The sequence below is a fragment of the Struthio camelus genome, chromosome 27, assembly GCF_040807025.1.
Source record: "Struthio camelus isolate bStrCam1 chromosome 27, bStrCam1.hap1, whole genome shotgun sequence".
Classification (NCBI taxonomy): Eukaryota; Metazoa; Chordata; class Aves; order Struthioniformes; family Struthionidae; genus Struthio; species Struthio camelus.
This window is the reverse complement of record NC_090968.1, coordinates 1682857-1706280: the sequence shown is the minus strand read 5'-3', so window position 1 is coordinate 1706280 and position 23424 is coordinate 1682857. Positions and strand designations below refer to the sequence as shown.

General features: G+C 67.8%; 1 protein-coding gene and 1 long non-coding RNA gene across 4 annotated transcripts; one reads left to right on the top strand and one right to left on the bottom strand.

The window, feature by feature from the left end:
- The first annotated feature begins 105 nt into the window (after positions 1–105).
- Positions 106–3223, top strand: LOC138062499 (uncharacterized). The gene is made up of 2 exons (XR_011136502.1): positions 106–1081; positions 1163–3223. It is a non-coding gene; the product is annotated as an uncharacterized lncRNA (long non-coding RNA).
- Positions 2834–22245, bottom strand: TCF7L1 (transcription factor 7 like 1). 3 transcript variants are annotated; one of them, XM_068920970.1, is made up of 12 exons: positions 21968–22245; positions 21816–21879; positions 20413–20543; positions 6172–6255; positions 5882–6014; positions 5558–5660; positions 5326–5421; positions 5057–5200; positions 4797–4956; positions 3960–4067; positions 3789–3849; positions 2834–3718 (listed from the first exon to the last, which is right to left on the bottom strand). In XM_068920970.1, exons 1-12 carry the CDS (start codon positions 22160–22162, stop codon positions 3357–3359), a joined length of 1641 nt encoding a protein of 546 aa, XP_068777071.1. In that variant the 5' UTR covers positions 22163–22245; the 3' UTR covers positions 2834–3356. The 3 variants fall into 3 exon arrangements, with proteins under 3 accessions (XP_068777071.1, XP_068777070.1, XP_068777072.1); XM_068920969.1 differs by having other exon boundaries at positions 3165–3718; positions 5326–5424; positions 21968–22176; XM_068920971.1 differs by having other exon boundaries at positions 3165–3718; positions 5326–5409; positions 21968–22169.
- Between the last annotated feature and the right edge of the window lie 1179 nt (positions 22246–23424).

The following is a 23424-nucleotide window of genomic DNA, read 5'->3' as shown; positions in this document are numbered from 1 at the left end:
CGAGCTGGGGCCGGGGCTAGGGGGAACTAGGGGCGGGGCTGAGGGCGAACGGAGCAGGAGGGGGCGGCGCTAGGGGCCAAAGGGGGCGGGGCCGGGGGGCGGGGCGAGGCCTAGCAGGGAGCGGGGCGCCCCAAGCGCCGAGGACGAGGCCGGGGCGAAGCATCGGAAGGAGAAACGGGAGGGATCTAATGGCGCTAATTAAAACGCGTTCAGCGCCGCCCGGGCCGGCTTGCGGGGGGGGGGCAGGAGCCCGCGGAGCGCGGCCTGCTCGGCCCCCGGGCCGCGGAAAGCCGTCGTGGCGTTCGCCGGCTTCGTGGCGCGGCCCCTAATTAGCTCCGCGGCGGGACCTCATTAGGCGTTTCAATTAACGACTAGCCGGAGCGGCGCGGGGCGGGGGATGCCGGTGGATCAAGGCGGCTGCAACGAGGCGAGCGCACGGAGGCGCCGCAAGCAAACCCGGTCGCCAAAAAAAGCGGCGATGAACGCCGGGTTGGCTCCCGGGCGCTACTCGCGGCTCGCCGGCCCCTTGGCGTCTCGCTTTGCTCTCGACGAGGCGTTGGCCAGCTGCCCCGGGCGCGCGTTTCTGTAGGCGACGGCCGCCTCCGAGGCGCGACCTGCCCCGGCTGCCGGGCGGGCGGCCACGCGGCCCGGCTCCCTGCCCGTCCCCAAACGCGGCTCCGGGCAAACCGCACTGATCGCTTACCTGGAGCGTCCCCAGCCGGGCGAGATCGGGCGCTTCTGGACCTTCCTTTAACTCCGGGATGGAGCGGAAACGGAGAGGAACGTGGGTTTCCCACGGCCGCGGTTGCCCGTTCTGAATTTCGGCTCCTGGCCCTCCCGCCCGGCCGGGCCACCCTGCTCCTCCTGCCTCTCTTGTCGGGATTTTTCGTGGATCTTGGAGACGGCGGCAAACGCAGCACGAGCTGCTCCGTGCCTTAGCGCCGCGCTCGCCTCTCCTTCCGCTGCCGAGCCTTTGGCGGACACGACTTTGCCCTCTCTCTCACCGGTTCCCCCTTGCCGGATGAGCCCTAGGGAGTCAAAGCCGACGAGAGCAGGACAACGAGGCGGGACAGTGGCAGAGGTCTTGTTTTCCCCAGGGAGCGAGCCAAACAAAGGGGAATTTTTCAGCTGCAAATTTGCTTTTTTTTTTTTTTGTTAGCAGGTTGACAAGTGAGTTCTCCTAACCGGCAAATACGGCTCGAGCGCTCGCCGGGACGCCCGGCACCGATCTCCTCGGCTGCCTGCTTTGATTTGGGCTCCTGAGACTGCGGATGATTTAGCGCATGGTGGGAAATGGAGTCTAGAGCTCAAGGGAAAAAGAGGAGAGGGGCTGTCTCACCCCTTCGCTGCAACTCCTCGACGCCCAAACTGGAACACGCCGAATATTTGGCTCTTCAGCAACAAAGACAAACCCCCAGAACTGTCCTCTTATTGAAGCACCTCCAGGAGAGGTGGTGGGGGGAGAAAAAAACACCGCGAAGAAATCGATTTTCGATCGAAAACCAGTTGGAACGAAACATTTCCGTTTCGCCACCCTGCTGCGAGCGTGAAGGACGTGGCGATACCACAGTCAGCCCGGTTATGTTAAGAATATAGTCAAAAACCACCCCATTCGCTGGAGGCCAGAGCAAACCCAACGTGCACCAGGTCTTGCCCTCGCCCCCAAGAGGAGCGAAGCCGGCAGGGCTCTTCTGGGCCGTGGTGGCCAGTTGCTTCTCTTCCAGCAAGGGATAATCCAAGCCTATCTCAGCTTAGGAGCCCGGCGAAAACGTCGCAACAGATGTTCCTTTTCTGTATGGGAAAATGCCGAGGAAAACAAAGAAATATTCTGCTGAAGTCCAACATCTGTTTGAAGCTGTCTGGCTCCGGTTCAGGCTTTAATTCTTGTGACAGGTCTCTTCATGCCTTTAATTTCCCATGAAATCTAATTCGAGACGTCGCTTGTCTGCAGCCTGCTCCTGGCGTTGGGGAGAGCGCGGCTGCACGCAATCCAGCCGTTCCTCGCCCCGATTTCGAGGCCGTCGTAGGGTCTGCTGGCGAACGGAGGTGGGACGCTCCGAGCTGAAGTCGGCTGCGAATTTAAGCTGTCGCTTCCGGTCTGGCAAACGAGGCTGGGCTGGATGAGAGAAGCTGTGTTCCCGTTGGAGGCACCGTTGCCGCTTGCAGAAGTCATCCGGAGCTGTCGCCTGGTTAAAGGAGTCGGCGTTTGTCCCCGGATTGGCTTTTGCGCTCACGGAAAGCGGCCGCGTCCCGTGCGTTGCCCGGCCGTACCGTGGCTAGCTTTGCCCAGCTGCAATATTAAACAGCACTCCTTAAATGCAGGTATCGTCTTCTGGGCGGATGCAGTTCGGAATTGCGTTTGCAGCAGAAAACAAAATTGCGACTTTGGACAGGACCGCTTCGAGAGCGTTTTTGGTCCCAACCCGCCCGCCCCGCTAAAAATCGAGGGAGACGCAACAATCTGGGTGAGCTCAGGTGCTGAAATGACGGCGAACTTAAGACAGGGTGAACATTCACGCGGTTGTTCCTGCGCCGGGACCGCTGGCATCCCGCCCTGCCGCTTCGTTGCCGCTTTCGGGAGCGGCGGGCGCAGCGGTAGCCCGCAGCTGCCGGGGCCGTCCGCGCCGCTCATCCGCCGGCTCAGCCCTAAAGAAAGCCGTTATCAACCAGTTTTCGCCTCCCGCTGCCTCTACCTCTCGACCGCGCCGAAGGGCTCGCGACGGCGCACGCCGAAAGCGCCCTGCGCCTGGGGCCGGGGCGAGCCGGACCCGGCAGCCCGAGCGCCGGCGGGGAGCCGCTGGGGACCGGCATATGACCACGCTCACGCGGCAAATGGCAGCTGTAGTTTTATTTCCTTTTGTGAAAAATAACAGGGATTCAAGGAAAGGGGAGGGGGGAAAAAATCCAACCACCCATCCCGCCCGGGGCTCGGCCCCGGATCCTGCCCGCCCTGGCGGCGCAGGATCCGGCTCCCCTCCAGCGCCGGCAGCGCGCGGAGGCACCGCCGCCGAAGCCGGACTCGACGTTTCCCTTTCGCCTCCGGGACGGAGCCGGCTCCGCGGCAGTTGGCGGAGACGGGGAAGGAGATGATTTATCCCCCCCACCCCACCACTTTTTTTTTTTTTTTCTGATTTCTTTTTTTTTCCTAATTTTTTTTTTTTTTTAATAAAAACGGTCTTTAGGACTGCTGGCCGCGGCTCGGCGCAGAGCTCGCCTTCCTCCAGAGTCTGCTTACGAAAAGAGTTCAGAGCGGGTCAAATATTGACCAATAACGGCGTTTGGCGGCGTTCGAATCTCCATCGCGGCGGAAAAGGGGGGGGCTCCCCCCCCGCCCCGGTCCGAACCGAGCGGCTCCTTCAGTCGGCCGGTTTGGTGACCAAGGAAAGGGGCTGCGTTTGCAGCGCGGCCGGAGGGGACGGAGGGGAAGGTCTGCAGAGGAGCGAGGCCGGACCGCCGAGGCCGACCGAAGCTTTGGCCGCCAGGAAAGCGGCCGCGTGGCCGGCGAGCTGAGCGGCCCTCGCCTCCGCTTTGGTGGTGAGCGAGAGCGGCTGAGCCTGTTCGGAGTGGGTGGCCGCCGGGGCGGCCGGCGAAGCCAAGGCCGCCGACGGCGTGGCCGGCGAATCCAGCATGCTGCCGTGGGACGAGGCCGGGCTGGCGCAGGGCTTCTCGGCCGGCGCGTACTGCCCGCACGGCTTCTTGCTCCTGGAGGCCGGCGAACCTGCGGAGAGGCCGGGTTTAAGCGGCGAGGCCGGCGGCCGGCGTCGAGCCGCGCCGCCGCCGGCACTCACCCTCGGCCTCGTGGCTTTGCTGCTGCGCCAGCTTCTCGCGCTTCCGCTTCTTCTTCTTGCCCTGCGAAAGAAAAGGCCGCGGAGGAGGGGGGGGAGCTCGCTGCTGCGGGCCGGCCGCGGCGGCGGCGGGGCCGGGCAGGGGGCCGGGCACCCCCGGCGGCCCCCACTTACGTAGTTGTCGCGGGCGGACCAGGTCGGGTAGAGCTGCGAGTGCAGCTGCCGCTCCTTGCGCGCCAGCTCGTAGTACTTGGCCTGCTCCTCCCGCGACAGCGAGTGCCACTGCAGGGGCGAGAAAAGGTGGGGGGGGGCCGTGCCGCAAACCCCGCGGGCGCGTTGCAAACCCCGCGGCCACGATGCAAACCCCGCGGCCACGTTGCAAACCCCGCGGGCGCGTTGCAAACCCCGCGGCCACGATGCAAACCCCGCGGCCGCGTTGCAAACCCCGCGGCCGCGTTGCAAACTCCCGGCCACGCGGCAAACCCCACGGCCGCACCGCAAAGCCCCGGCCGTGCCGCAAACCCTATGGCCACGTTGCAAACCTCAAGGCTGCGTTGCAACCCCGCAGCCACGCTGCAAAGCCCCGGCCGTGCCGTAAACCCGGCGGCCAAATTGCAAATCCCGTGGCCATGCCGCAAATCCTTTGGGCACGCCGCAAAGCCCGTGGCCTTGCCGCAAAGCCTACGGCCGTGTTGCAACTCCCTGGCCGCGCTGCAAACCCTGCAGCCGCGTTGCAAACCCCGCGGCCAAGCTACGAACCCCCGGCTGTGTCCTAAACCCTGTGACCACGTGGCAAACCCTGCGGCCGCAGCAGCCCTGCTCACCCGGGGCCACTGGGCTCCCGGCCGGCCCCGGCGCCCGGATGTCACCGCCGGGTCCCTGCAGCTTGCCGGCACCTCGGGGGCCAGCGGTGCCCCGCGAGCAGGGCCCGAGCCAGGGCGAGAGGCGGCGTGAAAGGCGGCCGGGGACCAATTTCCGACCGCCCAAGGGGGAGCAAGGGGCTGCCCGTACCCGCCGGCCCAGGATCTGGTTGATGGCGGCGCTCTCCTTCAGCGTGCACTCGGCCACCACCTTGGCCCTCATCTCCTTCATGTAGAGCATGAAGGCGTTGAGCGGCTTCTTGATGTGGGGCTTCTTCTCCTCCTCCTTCTTCCCCGCCGCCGGGGATTTCCTGCAAGGAGCCGGCGCAGCGGGTCAGGACGGGCGGCTCGTGCCCGCCGGCGGGGACGCGGGGACCCCCCCCCGGCCACCGCCATCCGCCGCCGACTCACGCGCTGGCGCCGGGGCTGGCGCCGGGCTGAGCCGGCTCCTGCTTCACGACGGGCGAGACGATGGTGGGATGCGGGATGCCCGGCGGGTGAAGCCCGTGGCTCGGCGGCGGCACCACGTGGGGCGAGAAGCGGCTCGACATCAAGCTGCAAGCGGAGGCGGCGCCCCCGTCAGCGCCCTAAAAACTCCCTTTTTTCCCCCCAAAAAACCACCCGCCACGGGCTCCGGTCGGGCCGCCGGGTCCGTCCGCCGGCGTTTTTCGGACACCCACCTGGACATGGAGGCGTTCATGGCGAGGGCAGGGTAGGGGTGCCGAAAGCCGCCGGGAGGGATGGAGTACACGGGCTGGCCTTGCCTGCAAACGCCGCTGCTTTAGCGGTTATCGGGGACGGGGGGGAAAAATATATACATATATAGATAGATAGATGTGTATATATATCCCTCCCCTGGCGGGGGGGGGGGGTTTCGAGCCGCTTCGGGTGGGTGCTTGCTTGCTTGCTTACTGCGGCACGAGCCAGCCGAGCGGGTGCGGGATCTGGCCCACGGCTCCCGGCGACAGCGGGTAGTAAGGGGGCAGCTCGGGGGGGTGAGGCGGCCGCGGGATACCTGCGGGAGGAAGGCGAGCGAAAGGGGCCTCAAAGCCGGCGGCCCCGAGCGGGAGCGCGGGAAAACCGGCGGCGGCGGCGCGAGAAACGGGCGGCGCGGCGGAAAGCAGGAGCGCCGGCGAGCCGCCGCCGGCCGGTCTCCTCTTCCCTCGCGTCGCCGTTCCCCGGCCCGGCTTGTCTTTTTGCAACCGGTTCGCCCCGCCGGTGGCCGCGGCCGCTCACCCGTCTTGGGGTCGATGTCGGGCGAGAGGTGCGCGGGCGGCGAGCCGGGCGAGAAGCGGTCGTTGCTGTAGGTGATGAGCGGCGTCAGCGGGTGCATGGGATGAGCGTGCTGCACCACCGGCACCTTGTTGGCCTGCGGGCGAGAGAGCCGGCGTGGGAGGGCGAAAACACCCCCCCCCCCAAAAAAAAAAAAAAAACCCTCGCTTCCCGCTCGGCTCGGCCCCGGCGGCGCCTCCTCCGGCGTCTCGTGAGCCCGGGCGGCCGCGGGGTTGCCGGCGCGAGGCTCTTACCAAGCGCGCCGGCGAGGGCGACCGGCTGTCCTTGAGCGCGGCGCCGGCGGGCACGTCCAGCAGCGGCCACTTCATCTGCAGGTACTGCGGGAGAGCGGCGTGAAAGCGCACCCGCAGGCGCTCGGCTCCCTTCGCCCAACCCTCAAAAAACCCCAAAGCCCCCATCGCCTGCCGTCTCGCCGGGGGATTTCCCATCCGGGTGAGTTTTCGAGACCTTTTTCTCCAAGGAAAAGGTGGATTTGCATCGGCCGCGCCGGCTTTCCGGCCACCCGCCGCGGCTCGGGCAGCCGAGGATGCTTTCCCAGCCCGCTTTCGGCATGTTTTATCCCCAAAACCCGCTTCGAAAGCCCTTCCCGCCGGCACGTCGCCGGGATGCACCCGAAGCGCTGGGATGGGAGCAAAGAGCCCCAGGTAGCAACGCGGTGGGGGGGGGGGGGGGGAAGTTTTCTTGGGGGGGGGGAGGGGGTTATTTTCCCCCCGGTTGGGTTCGACCGGCCGCCGAGCCGCCGTTTCGCCGGCCCAAATATCCCCGCCGGCTTCTCAGCTGAATCCCGCTGCGTTAGCGCGACTTATTTCCTCCGCTCCGGCTCGGCCCTGCACGGGGACCCGAAAGAAAGGTGCCTTGTGCTGGGGCCGGCGGCGGCGAAGCGGGAGAGGCGGCGGGTTGGCGGGTGGCGGGGCCGGGGGGGGGGGGATGAAGGCATTTCCCGGCAGACGGCTGGAGGGAGGCGCGTCCCGCGAGATGCCAGCGCCGGGCAACGCGGCCTGGCCGGGGCCGCAGCTGCGCGCAGGAATTTCCCGGCCGCGCGCAGCGCCCTGACCCGAAGCAGCTGGAAGGGAAGCCCCCCCCCCCCCCCCCCCCCCGGCCCCGGGAGCCGAGGCGCTGCGGGCAACGTTAACTCTTCGGCGTCTGGAGAGAGGCCTCCCCTCCGGCATCACGTCTCCTGCATCCCCCCCCCCCGCACCCCGACACCCCCCCCCTGCATCCCCAGCATCTCCTCCCGCGCATCCCCAGGTCCCCAGCAGCCCCCCGTGTCCCCAGCATCCCTCCCGCCTCCTACATCTCCTGCATCTCCTATGTCTCCAGCATCTCCTCCTGCAACCCCTTTGCATCCCCCCCAAGTCTCCTGCCGCCCCCCTGCACCCTGCGATGTCTCCAGCATCCCCTTCAGCAGCACCTCCACGTCTCCAGCAGCCCCTCTGGGACCCCCCCCATCTCCAGCACCCCGTCGTGTATCCCCCCCATCTCCAGCACCCCCTCCTGTATCCCCTCCTGCGTCTCCAGCACCCCCTAAGGCATTCCCACCTCCTACATCCCCCGTGAATCATCCTCACGTCTCCAGCAGCCCCCCAGACCCCCTCCTGCTCCCTCACATCTCCCGCCTCCCCCCCCGTCTGCCTGCCTCCAGCGTCCCCTCCAGCATCGCGTCTCCAGCATCCCCATATAACCCCTCCTGTATCGCCCCTGCATCTCCAGCATCCCCTCCTGCAACATCTTCTGCATCTCCCATGTCTTCAGCATCCCCTCTTGCATCCCCGCACCTCCAGCATCCCCTCCTGCATCTCCCCACGGCCACCAGCATCCCTTCCGGCGTCCCCTCCGGCATCGCGTCTCCAGCATCCCCCCTGCATCCCCCAAAGTCTGCGGCACCCCTGCCGCCAAGGCGCTCGGCTCCCAGGGGACGCGCCAGCCCCGCGGGGACCGCGCTCTCTGCCCTCAGCTCCCTCCCACCCACCGGCCGCCGCGCGAGTCCTAACGTCAATGGGACAAAGCACCGTCCCGTGCCCCAAAACGGCGCGGGGGAAAAACGCTGGGCGGCCGCCTGCAAATCTCGCCCGCGGCCGCTCCGAGAAAGGCCGGCCGCGGAGGAGGAGGAGGAGGAGGAGGCAGGGCGCGCCGGGGACGCGGGCGGCCCGGGAGCGCCGGGCGGGCGCCGTGACCTGCCGCGCACCCCGCGCCGCCGAGCCCGGCGGCAGCCGCTTCCTGCAGCGCTCGCTTTGATGCGCCCTCCGAATCGCGGCGATCAAAGCGGGGGGAAGTCCCGGGGGCTGGCTGCCGTACAACTCCCGGCTGCTTCCAGCCGCCGAGCGCCGGCCCGGCTCCGCTCGCCGCCAAAACCGCGCCGCCGCTTGCAAAGGGGAGACAGATGGGGCTAGCGATGCTCCGCGGCGGCTGTGCCGGCACGATGCACCCGGCGCCGTGCCCCCGGCGTCCCCCGCGGCCGTGCCGGGACGATGCACCCGGCGCCGTGCCCCCGGCGTCCCCGCGGCCGTGCCGGGACGATGCACCCGGCGCCGTGCCCCCGGCGTCCCCGCGGCCGTGCCGGGACGATGCACCCGGCGCCGTGCCCCCTGGCGTCCCCGTGGCCATGCTGCCACAATGCACCCGGCGCCGTGCCCCTGGTGTCCCTGTCACCGTGCCATCATGATGCACCCTGCACCATGCTCCCCGCATCCCCACGGCCGTGCCAGGACAACGCACCCAGCATCGTGCCTTTGGCGTCCCCATGGCCAGGCCACCACGATGCACCCAGCACCATGCCCCCGGCGTCCCCATTGCCATATCACTGCAATGCATCCAGCACAGTGCCGCCGTGACGCACCCGGCACCGTGCCCCCTGCATCCTCCGGGCTGTGCCAGGACAATGCACCCGGCGCCGTGCCCCCGGCATCCCCGCGGCTGTGCCGCCGCGATGCACCTGGCGCCGTGCCCCTGGTGTCCCCATTGCCATACTGCTGCAATGCATCCGGTGCCGTGCTCTCGGCGTCCCCACGGCCGTGCCACCATGACGCACCCGGCGCCGTGCCCCTGGCGTCCCCACGGCCGTGCCACCGCAACGCACCCGGCGCCGTGCCCTCGGCGTCCCTGTGGCCGTGCTACTGCGATGCACCCGGCACTGTGCCCCCAGTGTCCCCACGGCCGTGCCGGGAAGATACACCCAGCGCCGTGCCCCTGGCGTGCCCGGCACTGTGCCACCGCAATGCATCTGGCGCCATGCCCCCGGCGTCCCCGCGGCCGTGCCCGGACGACGCACCCGGTGCCGTGTCCTCGGCATCCTCGTGGCCGTGCCACCACGATGCACCCGGCGCCATGCCCTTGGCGTCCCCAAGACTGTGTCGGGACGATGCACCCGACACCTTGCCTTCAGCATCCCCATGGCTGTGCCAGGACAATGCACCCGGCACCGTGCCCCCGGCGTCCCCACAGCCAGGCCACCACAATGCACCCAGCACCATGCCCCCGGCGTCCCTGCGGCTGTGCTGCCGTGACGCACCCAGCGCCGTGCCCCCGGCGTGCCCGCGGCCGTGCCGCCACAATGCACCCGGCACCGTGCCTCCAGTGTCCCCACGGCCGTGGCGCCACAATGCACCCAGCGCCGTGCCCCCGGCATCCCCACGGCCGTGCTGCCACAATGCACCCGGCGCCGTGCCCCCGGCATCCCCACGGCCGTGGCGCCACAATGCACCCGGCGCCGTGCCCCCGGCATCCCCACGGCCGTGGCGCCACAATGCACCCGGCGCCGTGCCCCCGGCATCCCCGCAGCCGTGCCGGGACGATGCACCCAGCGCCATGCCCCCGGCGTCCCCGCAGCCGTGCCTCCGCAACGCACCCCGCGCCGTGCCCCCGGGTCCCCGCAGCCGTGCCACCACGATGCACCCAGCACCATGTCCTCGGCATCCTCGTGGCCGTGCCACCACGATGCACCCAGCGCCGTGCCCCCGGCGTCCCTGCGGCCATGCCACTGCGATGCACCCGGCGCCGTGCCCTTGGCGTCCCCACGGCCATGCTGCCACAATGCACCCAGCGCCATGCCCCCGGCGTCCCCGCAGCCGTGCCATCACGACGCACCCAGCACCGTGTCCCCGGCGTCCCTGCGGCCATGCCACTGCGATGCACCCGGCGCCGTGCCCCTGGTGTCCCCGCGGCCGTGCTGCTATGACGCACACAGCACCGTGCCCCCAGGGTCCCTGCAGCCGTGTCACTGCAATGCACCCGGCGCTGTGCCCCCGGCGTCCCCACGGCTGTGCCACCGCGATGCACCCAGCATCATGTCCTCGGCATCCCCGTGGCCGTGCCACCGCGATGCACCCGGCACTGTGCCCCCAGTGTCCCCACGGCCGTGCCAGGATGATGCACCCAGCACCATGCCCTTGGCGTCCCCATGGCCAGGCCACCACAATGCACCCAGCGCCGTGCCCCCAGCGTCCCCAAGACTGTGTCGGGACGATGCACCTGACACCTTGCCTTCAGCATCCCCATGGCTGTGCCGCCACAATGCACCCAGCACCATGCCCTCAGCGTCCCCGTGGCCGTGCCACCGCGATGCACCCCCAGGCCGTGCCCCCGGCGTCCCCGCGGCCAGGCCACCACAATGCACTCGGCACCGTGCCCTCAGCATCCCCGCGGCCATGCTGAGACAATGCACCCGGCGCCGTGCCCCTGGCGTCCCCGCGGCCGTGCCGGGACGATGCACCCAGCGCTGTGCCCTTGGCGTCCCCATGTCCAGGCCAGCGCGCCGCACCCGGCGCCGTGCCCCCATCACAAAAGCAGCTCTCGGTCCGTTCTGTAAGCGGAGAAGCCGCTGGGGGACGGCGGCTGGGGAAGGGCCGGCTATAAAAGGCTGCTTCCCATCTCGGAGCAGTTTCGGGAGGCCGGGCAGGGGCGAGGGCAGGGAACCCTTTCCAAATACACAAAGCGGGGAGATCCGGTTTGGCGGTACCGGGGGAAAAGCGCATCCCCCCCACCCAGGTCGCGGCCTCGGGCGCCGGCTCCCGCTGCGGCACCCGGCGCGGGAACGGCAGCTTGCAGCTATTAAAAACAAAACAAAACAAAAAGGGAGGAAAATCGTTGAAATTCGGTCACATTCCAGAGAGATTAGGGCGAGTTCTGGTTCCTCGTTACCAGCCTCCCCCCCCCCCCCAATTAAAAGCGGCGGAGTTAACCCCGTCCCTGCCGCAGCCCCCGGGACTGCAAGGAACCAAAGAACCCTCCCGGGATCGGTGCCCAGGGCCACGATCGGTCCATAGTGATCAGGATCAGTTCCCAGGGCCAGGATCAGTCCCCGAGGCCGGGATCGGTTCCCAAGGCCGCGATCGGTTCCCAGGGCCAGGATCGGTTCCCAGGGCCGCGATCGGTTCCCAGGGCCGCGATCGGTTCCCAGGGCTGCGATCGGTCCCCAAGGCCGCGATCGGTCCCCGAGGCTGGGATCGGTCCCCGAGGCCGCGATCGGTTCCCAGGGCCGGGATCGGTCCCCAAGGCCGCGATCGGTCCCCGAGGCTGGGATCGGTCCCCGAGGCCGCGATCGGTTCCCAGGGCCGGGATCGGTTCCCAAGGCCGCGATCGGTCCCCGAGGCCGGGATCGGTCCCCGAGGCCGCGATCGGTTCCCAGGGCCGGGATCGGTCCCCAAGGCCGGGATCGGTTCCCAGGGCCGCGATCGGTCCCCGAGGCCGCGATCGATTCCCAGGGCCGCGATCGGTTCCCAGGGCCGGGATCGGTTCCCAGGGCTGCGATCGGTTCCCAGGGCCGGGATCGGTCCCCGAGGCTGGGATTGGTTCCCAGGGCCGGGATCGGTCCCCGAGGCCGCGATCGGTTCCCAGGGCTGCGATCGGTTCCCAGGGCTGCGATCGGTTCCCAGGGCCGCGATCGGTTCCCAGGGCCGCGATCGGTCCCCAAGGCCGCGATCGGTTCCCAGGGCCGGGATCGGTCCCCAAGGCCGCGATCGGTTCCCAGGGCCGGGATCGGTTCCCAAGGCTGCGATCGGTTCCCAGGGCCGGGATCGGTTCCCAGGGCCAGGATCGGTCCCCGAGGCCGCGATCGGTTCCCAGGGCCGCGATCGGTTCCCAGGGCCGGGATCGGTTCCCAGGGCCGCGATCGGTCCCCGAGGCCGCGATCGATTCCCAGGGCCGCGATCGGTCCCCGAGGCCGCGATCGGTTCCCAGGGCCGCGATCGGTCCCCAAGGCCGGGATCGGTTCCCAGGGATGGGATCGGTTCCCAGGGCTGCGATCGGTTCCCAGGGATGGGATCGGTTCCCAGGGCCGCGATCGGTCCCCAGGGCCGGACGATCCGGTGTGCCGTGCAGCCGCCACGGGCAGCATTTCGCTTGCGGGAGAGAGGAGGAGACGCGGACGCCGCCGGCATCCCCTAATGCCCAATTAGTGCCTTTAACGAGGGGGTTTGCGCTGCTGCCCGCTGGGCTCGAGCCCGGCCGGGAGCTCGGCCCCCAGAGGGGAAGCGCGAAAAGTCCTGGCGGGCGTCACGCGTGCTGGCGCGGCACGTCCCAACGTCACACGTCCTGGCACCGCGCGTCTCGCTGTCCCGTAGCCTGGCGTTGTGCGTCCCAGCCACGCGTGGCCCAGCGTTACATGTCCTGATATTGCACGTCCTGGTGTTACGTGTCCTAGTATTGCACGTCCCAGTGCCCCATGTCCCCGTGTTGCGTGTCCCAGCGTTGCATGTCCTGGCGTGGCGCGTCCCGGTGTGGCATGTCCTGGTGTCACATGTCTCCATGTTGCATGTCCCAGTGTTGCACGTCCTGGCGTTGCACATCCTGGTGTTGCATGTCCTGGCGTTGTGTGTCCGGGTGTTGCATGTCCTGGTGTCACAGGTCCCCGTGTTGCATGTCCCAGCATCGCGTGTCCTGGTGTCACATGTCCCCATGTTGCATGTCCCAGTGTTGCATGTCCTGGCATTGCATGACCCGATGCTGCACGTCCTGATATTGCATGTCCCGGTGTTGCATGTCCCAGTGCCCAATGTCCCCGTGTTGCATGTCCCAGCATCGCGTGTCCTGGTGTCACATGTCCCCATGTTGCATGTCCCAGTGCTGTACGTCCCGGCGTTGCATGTCCTGCTGTTGTGTGTCCCAGCATTGCATGTCCCTGTGTTGAATGTCCCACTGCCACATATCCTGGCGTTGCATGTCCCAATGCTGCACGTCCCAGTGTCACATGTCCCCATGTTGCATGTCCCACTGCCACATATCCTGGCGTTGCATGTCCCAGTGCTGCACGTCCCAGCGTCGCATGTCCCCATATTGCATGTCCCACTGACACATATCCTGGCGTTGCAGGTCCCAGTGCTGCACGTCCCAGCGTCGCATGTCCCCATGTTGCATGTCCCAGTGCTGCACGTCCCAGTGTCACATGTCCCCATGTTGCATGTCCCACTGCCACATATCCTGGCGTTGCAGGTCCCAGTGCTGCACGTCCCAGCGTCGCATGTCCCCATGTTGCATGTCCCAGTGCTGCACGTCCCAGTGTCACATGTCCCCATATTGCATGTCCCACTGCCACATATCCTGGCGTTGCAGGTCCCAGTGCTGCACGTCCCAGTGTCGCATGTCCCCACGTTGCATGTCCCACTGCCACATATCCTGGCGTTGCAGGTCCCAGTGCTGCACGTCCCAGTGTCACATGTCCCCATGTTGCATGTCCCACTGCCACATATCCTGGCGTTGCAGGTCCCAGTGCTGCGCGTCCCAGTGTCACATGTTCCCATGTTGCATGTCCCACTGCCACATATCCTGGCGTTGCAGATCCCAGTGCTGCACGTCCCAGTGTCGCATGTCCCCATGTTGCATGTCCCAATGCTGCACGTCCCAGCGTTGCATGTCCCAGTGCTGCACGTCCCAGCGTCGCATGTCCCAGTGTTACACGTCCCAGCATCGCGTGTCCCTATGTTGCATGTCCTGGTGGCACATGTCCCCGTGCTGCACATCCCCATGTTGCACATCCCGGCCTTCTATGTCTTGGCGTTACGCATCCCGGCGTGGCGCGTCCCAGCGTGACGTGTCCCGTCCCGGCACGACGGCCCGGAGCCGCGGGGACGCCCTCCGTCGGGCTCGAAACGCCCCGCTCCAAAGGCTCCAACGCCGCAGGCAGCCGCCCTCTCGTTTGGGGAGAAACGCGGGGCATCCGGCAGCCGAACGCCAGCCCCGAGCCACGTGCGGGTTTTTCCGGCCAAACGCCTTCCGCAGTCGGGAAAACGCCGGGCCGGCGGCTCCGTCCGTCGCCCCTTTTGCCGGATTCCTGGGGATTATGACCGCCGCGTTTCGGCAAGCCCGAGCCAGCCCCCGGCGCGGCCCCCTCCTCGCCCCCCTCCCCAGCCTGTTTACACAGCTGCGGCATGACTGACAGCTCGCCCTCCCCTTCTAGCAGCCCCAAAACGGAAAGAAAGGGCAAAAACCAAAGAAAAAAAAAAAACCAACAACCCCGCAGGCCCCCCCCGGCGCAGCCGCCTCGCCGCCGCATCCCGAACCGCCGGCGGCCGACCCTCCGTTTGGGAGAAAGGGCGAGAAACGCTCGCGGGAAAGGGCTCCGGCGCCTCCCGATTCGGCGATGCTTTTATTTCCGGGGGGGGGGGGGGGAAGGGTTTCTTTGAAAGCCGCGTGGTTTTCCTGCGCGGAGCCGGGCTGGGACGTCGCGGTTTTGTGGCTCCTTTGGTTATAAAGTTCAGCGCGTGGAGGAAATACTGAAAAAAAAAAAAAAACCCAAAACCCGCCTTGGGCAGGTTTTGGAAACGCTTCCCGGAGCGCCAGCGGCCCACGGGGTAGAAATAAGCCCAATGGGCTCTCTCGCCTTTTCGCTCCGGGTTTCGGGCTCCTATACGGCCTCGCCGCATTGCATCAATGCTGCAAAAAAGTCCTTTCTCCCCCAAAAACCCCCCCGCAAATGCGCAGCGGGAGCCGCCGCGTTTCACTTTTCTGCAGACAATTAGGGACGGAGGAGTCCCAATTACAGCCGGGATTTACAGCCAAAGGAACAACCCATAAATCATCGCGTTTTCCCCCCCCAACCGGTTTTTTCCTCCCCCCTCCACCGCCGCCGGCTCCGCTCCAACCCGCTTCCCGGCCAAATAAATGGCATCCAGATGTGGGACGTCGCCCCGCGGCGCGCGGGGAGGAGAGCCCGGCCGGCGGCCCGAAAACACCCGCGGGAAAGCGCCTCGCCGCTCCGAAGCGAAAGCCAAAAAAAAATTAAAAAAAAAGGAAAAACCTGCATTTTTGGGGCTCAACCGGTGGTTTTTCTGCCTGTTTGGCATTTCTTTGCAGGCCATCTTCCCCCCCCCCCCCCATCGCCCCAGCCGGTTGGGCCGGAAAAAGGGCTGAAAAGGGGCGTCGGGGTTGGCGCAAGCGGCGTTCCCGCGAGCCGGCAGAGCGCCGCGGATCGGGCTGCGATATCCCCCTCCCGGAATAAAAATCCTCGCGGCAACAAGTTTTGCCCGCTGCCCCGGGGGCTTTTGTCTGCAGCTTTCAGCTCCCGTCCATCACGCTGAATGGCTCCATTCATGCCGCTGTCAGCGTCCGCGCCGAGCCGTGCAAAGGGCTCCCCTGCCCCGGCGGAAAGTAAAAAAAAATAATCAGCCCGTCGCCTCCCGTATCGCCCGGCGCTTGCCGAAATTTTTTCGGACGGGTCCGGACCTGGCGACGCAGCCGGGAACGGTCCCGTCCCCCGGCGGCGGCAGGATTTGCAGGGCTCGAGCGGGGATTTGCGAGGCCGGAGGAAGGTTTTTGCAAGGTGCCGGAGGTGGCGGGTTGGGGGGGGGGGGACCCCCATCGCCTCCCGAGCACGCTGCCGAAAAGGAGCCAAGGGCAGCACCTTCCTCCTCCTCTTCCTCCCTGCGGTGCCTTCCTCCGGCTCGCCCGCCCCCCGCCAGCCTGCTTCGCCGGGCGGGATGCCCCGCGAAAGCCTCCGGCCCTCCTCTTCCTCCGGCCGGGGATGCGCCGGGCGCCGCTTCGCGGCTCCTCCGCGCCCGCTGCCGCCCGCGACTGCGAGGAAGAGACGCTAATGAAAAGCAGCTGCGCAGAATACCAGAAAGATGATGAATGCGCGTTAAGTCGCCTTAACAAAACCAGGTCTTATGAGAGTCGCCTGGAGCACTTACTTCATTGCTTTAATTTGTGAATCGTGTTGGAAAAGGGTGGGAGGGGGGCGGAGGGGAAGCCGGGAGGAGGCAGGGGGTGGGGGGACGGGAGTGGAAACCTCCTGTAGGTCTCATTTAGCCCAAAAAAAAAAAAAAAAAAAGTGGGGTAATTAGCCGAATAGCATAATTAAGGAGCAGACATAAAGGGGCCATTGTGCGCCAAGGCTCAACAGCGAGGAGCACCTCGGAGGCGGCGGCGTACGGGCCCCGCGGGGCCCTGGGCGGCTCGGTGCACAATGCGCCGGGGGGCCGCGGGGCGGCCGAAGGGCCCCGGGGTGAGCCCCGAGCACCCTGGGGGGAGCCCCGAGCACCCTGGGGGGAGCCCTGCGCTCCCCAGCGTGAGCCCCGAGCACCCTGGGGGGAGCCCCGAGCACTCTGGGGGGAGCACTGCGCTCCCCGGCGTGAGCCCCGAGCACCCCGGGGTGAGCCCCGAGCACCCCGGGGTGAGCCCTGAGCACCCTGGGGGGAGCACTGCGCTCCCCGGCGTGAGCCCCGAGCACCCCGGCGTGAGCCCCGAGCACCCCGGGGTGAGCCCTGAGCACCCTGGGGGGAGCACTGCGCTCCCCGGCGTGAGCCCCGAGCACCCCGGCGTGAGCCCCGAGCACCCCAGCGTGAGCCCTGAGCACCCCAGGGTGAGCCCTGAGCACCCCAGCGTGAGCCCCGAGCACCCCAGGATGAGCCCTGAGCACCCTAGGGGGAACCCTGCGCTCCCCGGGGTGAGCCCTGAGCACCCTGGCATGAGCCCTGAGCACCCCGGGGTGAGCCCCGAGCACCCCAGGGTGAGCCCCGCGCGCCCCGGGCTGGCGCTCCCCCGGCCGTTCCCGCAGCCAGCGCCCCGCGGGAAACGGAGAGCCCTTTTTTCCCGCGGCTTTGCTGGGTGCTGGGGGCACCTTCGCTAGGGGAAACCGAGGCACGTGGCGAGCAAGGGGGGCCGGCGAGGCCCGCCGAGGGGTTCGGACCGCCGGCCGTTCCCGGCCGGGATGCGTCCCGTCTCGCCGCCCGGGCTCAGCGGAGCGAAAGGACCCAGCTGCCGGGAGGGAAGGCGAAGAGCCCGACAGCTGCGGCGAGATGGAGAAGCAGAAAAAAAAAAAAAAAAAGACTCCGCAAGCACAGAAAACCCGTTCCTTAAGATTTTTTTCCAGGTGCTGAAAACACCCCCAAAACGCTGCTGAGAGCCCGGGAGAGGGCGAGCTGCCGGACGGCACCGCGTCCGACCGCCGGACCGTCGGGGGCGGCGGAGACGAGCCCGACCCCAACGCCGCGGCCGGACGCCGTCGGAAAACCCGGAGAGGGGCAGAAATCGCTTTCCGGCGGGGGGGGGGGGGGGGGGGGACTTTCAGCCCCTCCAAACCACAAGCGGAAACGGAGCCTTGGACCGAAACGCCCGGCGGCTTTTGAGGTTGGGAAGCCGCTACGAAACGGAGGCGTTCGACGCCCCGCCGGCCCGGCTCCGCCGCGAGCCGCAGCCCCCCGAAAACGCCCGGCCGACGGCGCGGCGCTCGCCAAGCCCCCGCCGAGAGCAGCGCCTTCCCGCCGGCAGGGCCCGCCCGCCGTTTGGGAGAAATCCCGTTCTTGCCAAGAGCCGTATTTTTAATAATTTTTCTTGGCAGCCGCGGCCCGGCGCGTTTGAGGGGCTCTATTTTCTCTCGCAGACAGATACGCCTCTGTATAGCCGCTCGCGCTGGTTATCGCGAGCTCATCTCGGGGCGGCGGGGGGGGGGGAATCCGCCGCGATTTCGGGTTTTGGGCTCACCGGTTTCGGCACGGCGCCGGGCTCGCGCGGGGCGAGTCGTTTCGGTGCTGCCGCCGAATTTGCGTCTCCTCCCCGGGCCGCGCTGGCTGCTCGAGGTTCGCCTCGAGGCGCGCGGTCCCGGGGCTGAACCGGCTCGGACGCCGCTTCGGAAAGGCCGTTTGGCCGCCGCGCGCGTCTCTTAGCCGGCCCGCTGCCCTTATCCCCGGCTAAACGGGGGTGAAAAGCGGGGGGAAAAAAAAGAAGAATCGCCGTCAGCCAGTTCTCTCCTCCTCGGCTGGTTTTTTTGGGGGCGGCGGGAAGAAATCTCTGCACAATCTCAGCTTGCACCAAGTAGGAATTTGGGCTTTTGGGCGCGACTCCGCTTTGGAGCGGGAGCGCGGCAGAAGCGCAGCGCGGCCCCACGGGCGAAAACCTCTGTTTGCCGGCGCCGGCCCGCTGCGATCCGGCCGCTCGCCTCCGTCTGCTCGAATCTCCGTTTTAAAGAAAAAAAAATCGATTCCCCCCCCCCCCCCGCACTTCCTCGCTTTCTTCCAGCTCTTCCGTTTTGCCCGGGAAGCAGCAGGGAGAGGACGCGGAGCCGGCCGGGAAGTTTCCCATCTTTCCGGTAGGAGGATAAAAAACAAACGCAGTCGTTTCCACCCGCGCTTGCCTGAGCGGTTTGGTTAAACCTCAGCGGGGGGGAAAAAACTTGAGGGGCGGCGGAGCCGGCGGCGGGCACCCGGCGCGGGCAAGTTTGGGCCCCAACCGAGGAAAATCGGGCGGCGTTTTCAGCAGCAAACCCAACCGTTTTGGGATGGAGGGCGCCGGCAAACGGCGCCAAAAAATCGCCTTTTCCCACGCGGCGAGGAGGTCCGGGCGTCCGCCGTTTCCATAACCAGGAGTGAAATGAGGAAAAAAAGGGTTTTTAAAAAAAAAAAAAAACAACAACAAAGCGCACAGCCGAGGGATTTTTCCGGATGATGCAGCCGAGCGCCTCCTCTCGGCCCCATCCTGGCAGCCGGGGCAGCGCCGGCAGAGCTTGGAGCCTCTCGTGACACGTGTGGCTGCGCCACTCTCCTGTCCCTCTTTTGGGATCCAGCCCCTCCGAGTGGCTCCGCCGGCTGCCCTGGGCTGGGCGTCAGCTCGAGGAGCCCGTAGCGCCCCGCGTCATCCTGTTTCGCCCGAGCTCGGCTCCGCTCCTCTTTCTGGGACTCATTAAATAATCCTTCTCGGCCGTTTTTTCTACGGATTCCTCCCCTCGCGCTGGTTATTTTGGGCCTCAGGCCAGTCGCGCATCATCTCCGAAACGGAGTAACACGGCGAGCGACAAATTGGGAATATAACCTTGCGCCAACAGCCCGGCCGCCAGCCAAACACGTGCGGTTTTTATATAATTTCATATAACGGCCCCCGCCGAAAACGCGCCGCGGAGCGGGCGAGCTGTGATTTACGCCCCGTCCAAGCGGGTCGCTCGACAAAATAATAAAGGCCAAAACAAATCTCCGCGCGGCGCCGCCGGGAAGCAGCATCCGAGCGGACGGCGGTTTCGTCGCAAACGGCGCGGGGGCAACGTTCGCCGTCCTTTTTTTCCGAAGGATAACGGAGCTATTAAATCCCCGGCAAGGCGTCAGGTGTCACGGACACAACTCCGCTGCGGAGCACTAAACGCGGCCGGGAAAAAAATCAAACCGCGTCGCAGCAGCTCATCCTGCCAGGGCTGCCGCATCCCGGGTAGGCGAATCCCGAAGGCACCGGGATGCGAACCTCGCCCCCGCCTCCCGGAGCCGGGCTAAACCCCCAACCGAGCTGCGCCAAGAGGGAAAAGTCGGCGGGATGCAATCGGGAACGGCGGAGAAGGGGAACCAGCGGGGCTAAAGCTCGCGCGTAGAAGAGGTTTCCGTTTCGGGAACGTGCGAGGCGGCGCTTTGGACGTCTTGGATGTAAAACGGATGTTTTGGACCTAATGGGGGGGGGGGGGCAAATTGCACCCCGGCTCCGGGCTCGCTCCATTTGCTTAATCGGGTTTCCCGAGGCCGGAGGAGGGACGGACAATGTCAGCCCATTAAGAGCTTTCGGAAGTCCAAGGGAGCCTCTTTCAATGAGAAAGGCGACGCAAGGACCCCCCCCCCCCACCAGCTCAGGTTTCGGGGGCTCATCCCGCCACCCCCCTCCCGCCCGGCACACGCCGGATTCGGACGGATCCAGACGGCCGCATCGAGCTTTTTTGTGGGGTTTTTTTGTCGGGGGGGGCGGACGCGCCGGCCGGCGTCGAAACGGGGCTCCGGCAAAGCGCGAGAAAGTGGCGGCGGCGGCGCGGGAAAACGCGCTCCCTGCAAGACGGAGCGGGGGGAAAAGCAACCCAAAAGGGACCAAAAGCCTTTTTTTTTTTTTTGGGGGGGGGGGGGGCGTTAAGCAAGCGTAACCCGTTCCCGAATGACGGGAAAAGTATGCGCGGAGGGAAACTCGGGGCCTGGCCGGGCTGCTTCTCGCATGCCAAAATATCCTCCCGCCGCCACGCCGGGGGGCGTTCGCTAGCATCGCGGGACCCCCGCCGGGCGCGGGTGGGGGGGGGGGGGGACACTTACGGTGCGGGCGCCGCCGGGCGACAGGGCGCCGTTGGAGAGGTAGGGGCTGCCCAGCTCGGGGAGCATCAGGAAGGGGTAGCCGGGGTAGGGGGGGCCCTTGAAAAAGCCCCCATCGTGCTGCCGTCGCACCACTGGGGAGACAAGGGAGGGGGTCAGCGGGGATGGGGGGGGTCCTGGGTGTGTGGGGGGGTGCCCATCCCTTTGGGAGGGGGTCTGGATGCAGGGGGGAGGGTCCTGGGTTGGGTCCTTGAAGGGGGGGGTCCTGCCTAGGGGGTGGTCCCAGGGCTGGAGCCTTCGGGGGGTCCCGGGCCAGTCCCTAGAAGGGAGGGTGCTGGCCGGGGGGGGGTCTCAGGGTTGGTCCCTTGGGGGGGGTCCCAGTTGGTCCCTCAATGGGGGGGGTCCCAGCTGCGGGGTGTCCCAGGGCCATTCCCTGGGGGGGTCCAGATTGAAGAGGGGGCTCCGGGACTGGTCCCTTGGGGGGGCCCCTCACTCTGGGGGGACCCAGTTGGGGGGTGGTCCCAGTCTGGTCCCTGGGGGAGGGTGGGACCCGGTTGGGGGGGGTGAGCCCGGGGCTTGGGGGGGCGGGGCTGGCTGGGAGGAGGGGTCCTAGGGCCGCTCCCTTGGGGGGGGTCCCTCGAAGAGGGTCCCGGCTGGTGGGTGGGTTCCAGGGCTGCTCCCTTGGGGGGGCGGGGCTGGCTGGGAGGAGGGGTCCTAAGGCTACTCCTTTTGGGGGGGGGACCTCGAGGGGGGTCCCGGTTAGGGGGGAGGGTCCAAGCTGCTCCCTCGGGGGGGGGGGTGTTCCCTTGAGGGAGGTCCCGGCTGGGGGGGAGGGTCCCAGGCCAGTTGCTAGTGGCGGGGGGGGGTTCTGGGCCGATCCCTCGGGGGGGGGGGCGGGGGTCGCTAGGGTCACTGGTGGCGGGGGGGTCCAGGGCCAGTCCCCAATGGCAGAGGGGTCCCGGGCCGCTCCATCGGGGGGCCTCCCAGGCCGGTCCTTTGGGGAGGGTCCTGGGCCACTCCATCGGGTGGGGGGTCCAGGGCCGGTCCCTCGGGGGGGATCCCGGGCCGCTCCATCGGGGGGGCTCCCAGGCCGGTCCTTTGGGGAGGGTCCCGGGCCGGTCCCTCGGGGGGGGGGTCCAAGGCCGGTCCCTCGGGGGGGGTCCCGGGCCGGTCCCTCGGGGGGGTCCCGGGCCGGTCCCTCGGGGGGATCCCGGGCCGGTCCCTCGTGGGGGGTCCCGGGCCGGCCTGTCGGGGGGGTCCCGGGCCGCTCTGTTGGGGGAGGGGGGGGTCCCGAGCCGGTCGCTGGCGGCGGGGGGGTGCCGGGGCCGCAGCGCGGGGAGGGGGGCGGGGGGCGGAAACAAAGAAGTTCCCAAGCGGCGGCTGGGGTCGGCGGGGGGGGCCGGTACCTTCGGCGAGGTAATCGCGGGGCTTCGGGAAACTTTCGCGGGGCTGCGGGGGGGGTCGCTCCGCCTGCGGGGGGGGGAGAAGCGCCGAGGGGCGGTGAGGGCCGGGCCCGGGGCGGCCGGGCCGCTCCGCCGCCGCCTCCCGCCGGCCTCACCTCGGAGTCGGAGCCGGAGCCGGCGCCGGAGCGGTTCTCGGTCTCGCTGACCAGCGACGACTTGAGCTCGTCCAGGTCGCCGTGGGCCGAGCCGCGCCCGGCGCCCTTGTCCTGCTCCTCGCCCTCGTCCTGGAAAGCGATGAGCTCGTCCGGGGCGCCCAGGTCGTCGCCCGCCGCCGCCTCCAGCTGCGGCATGGTGGGGCCCGGCCGGCGCCGCTGCCGTCGGGGGGCCGCGCCGCGCCGGCGGCTCCGCTGCGCTCCGGCTCCGCGCTCCGCGCTCCGGCTCCGCCGCCGCCGCCGCCCGGGAGGGTCGGGAATGCGCGGGGCGGCGGGCGGAGGAGGAGCCCGGCTGCAAGGCGACACCGCGGGGCCGGGCAGGGCGCTCGCACCGCCCCGCGGCCCGCCCCGGGGGGGCCCCCCGGCCTCTGCCGCCCTCTTCCCGTCCTGCCTGCCGTGGCCCCGGCCCGTCCAGGGTGGCCGCATCATGGCTGGGTGGCCCCGTCGTGCTGGCGTGGCCCTGGCCCGTCCAGGGTGTCTGCATCCTATCTGGGTGGCCTCGTCGTGCTGGGGTGTCCCTGGCCCGTCCAGGGTGTCTGCATCCTATCTGGGTGTCCCCATCGTGCTGGGGTGGCCCTGGCCCGTCCAGGGTGTCTGCATCCTATCTGGGTGTCCCCATTGTGCTGGGGTGGCCCTGGCCCACCCAGGGCATCCACATCCTATCTGGGTGTCCCCATTGTGCTGGGGTGTCCCTGGCCCGTCCAGGGTGTCCGAATCCTATCTGGGTGTCCCCATTGTGCTGGGGTGTCCCTGACCTATCCAGGGTGTCTGCATCCTATCTGGGTGTCCCCATTGTGCTGGGATGTCCCTGGCCCGTCCAGGGTGTCTGCATCCTATCTGGGTGTCCCCATTGTGCTGGGATGTCCCTGGCCCGTCCAGGGTGTCCGAATCCTATCTGGGTGTCCCCATTGTGCTGGGGTGGCCCTGGCCCGTCCAGGGTGTCCGAATCCTATCTGGGTGTCCCCATCGTGCTGGGGTGGCCCTGGCCCACCCAAGGCATCCACATCCTATCTGGGTGTCCCCATCGTGCTGGGGTGTCCCTGGCCCGTCCAGGGTGTCCAAATCCTATCTGGGTGTCCCTGTCGTACTGGAGTGGTGCTGGCCCGTCCATGGCATCCACATCATGTCTGGGTGTCCCCGTCATGCTAGGGTGGCCCTAGCCCATCCAGGGTATCTGCATCACGTTTGGGTGTCCCTGTCGTGCTGGGGTGTCCCCGGCCTGTCCAGGGTGTCCCTATCCGGTCTGAGTGTCCCCGTTGTGCTGGGGTGTCCCCAGCCCGTCCAGGGTGTCTGCATCCTATCTGGGTGTCCCCGTCATGATGAGGTGGCCCCGGCCCGTCAAGGGTGTCCCTATCCTGTCTGAGTGTCCCTGTCGTGCTGGGGTGACCCTGGCCCATCCA

What these genes read in the sequence shown, in the direction of transcription:
- TCF7L1 (XM_068920969.1), bottom strand. Translation starts at nt 22,162, where the DNA reads ATGCCGCAGCTGGAGGCGGCGGCGGGCGACGACCTGGGCGCCCCGGAC. An exon ending in ACCAGATCCTGGGCCGGCGG is followed by an intron (nt 4,068 to 4,796) that starts GTACGGGCAGCC and finishes TCGCCCCTGCAG; the next exon opens with TGGCACTCGCTGTCGCGGGA. An exon ending in GGTCCGCCCGCGACAACTAC is followed by an intron (nt 3,850 to 3,959) that starts GTAAGTGGGGGC and finishes TTTCTTTCGCAG; the next exon opens with GGCAAGAAGAAGAAGCGGAA.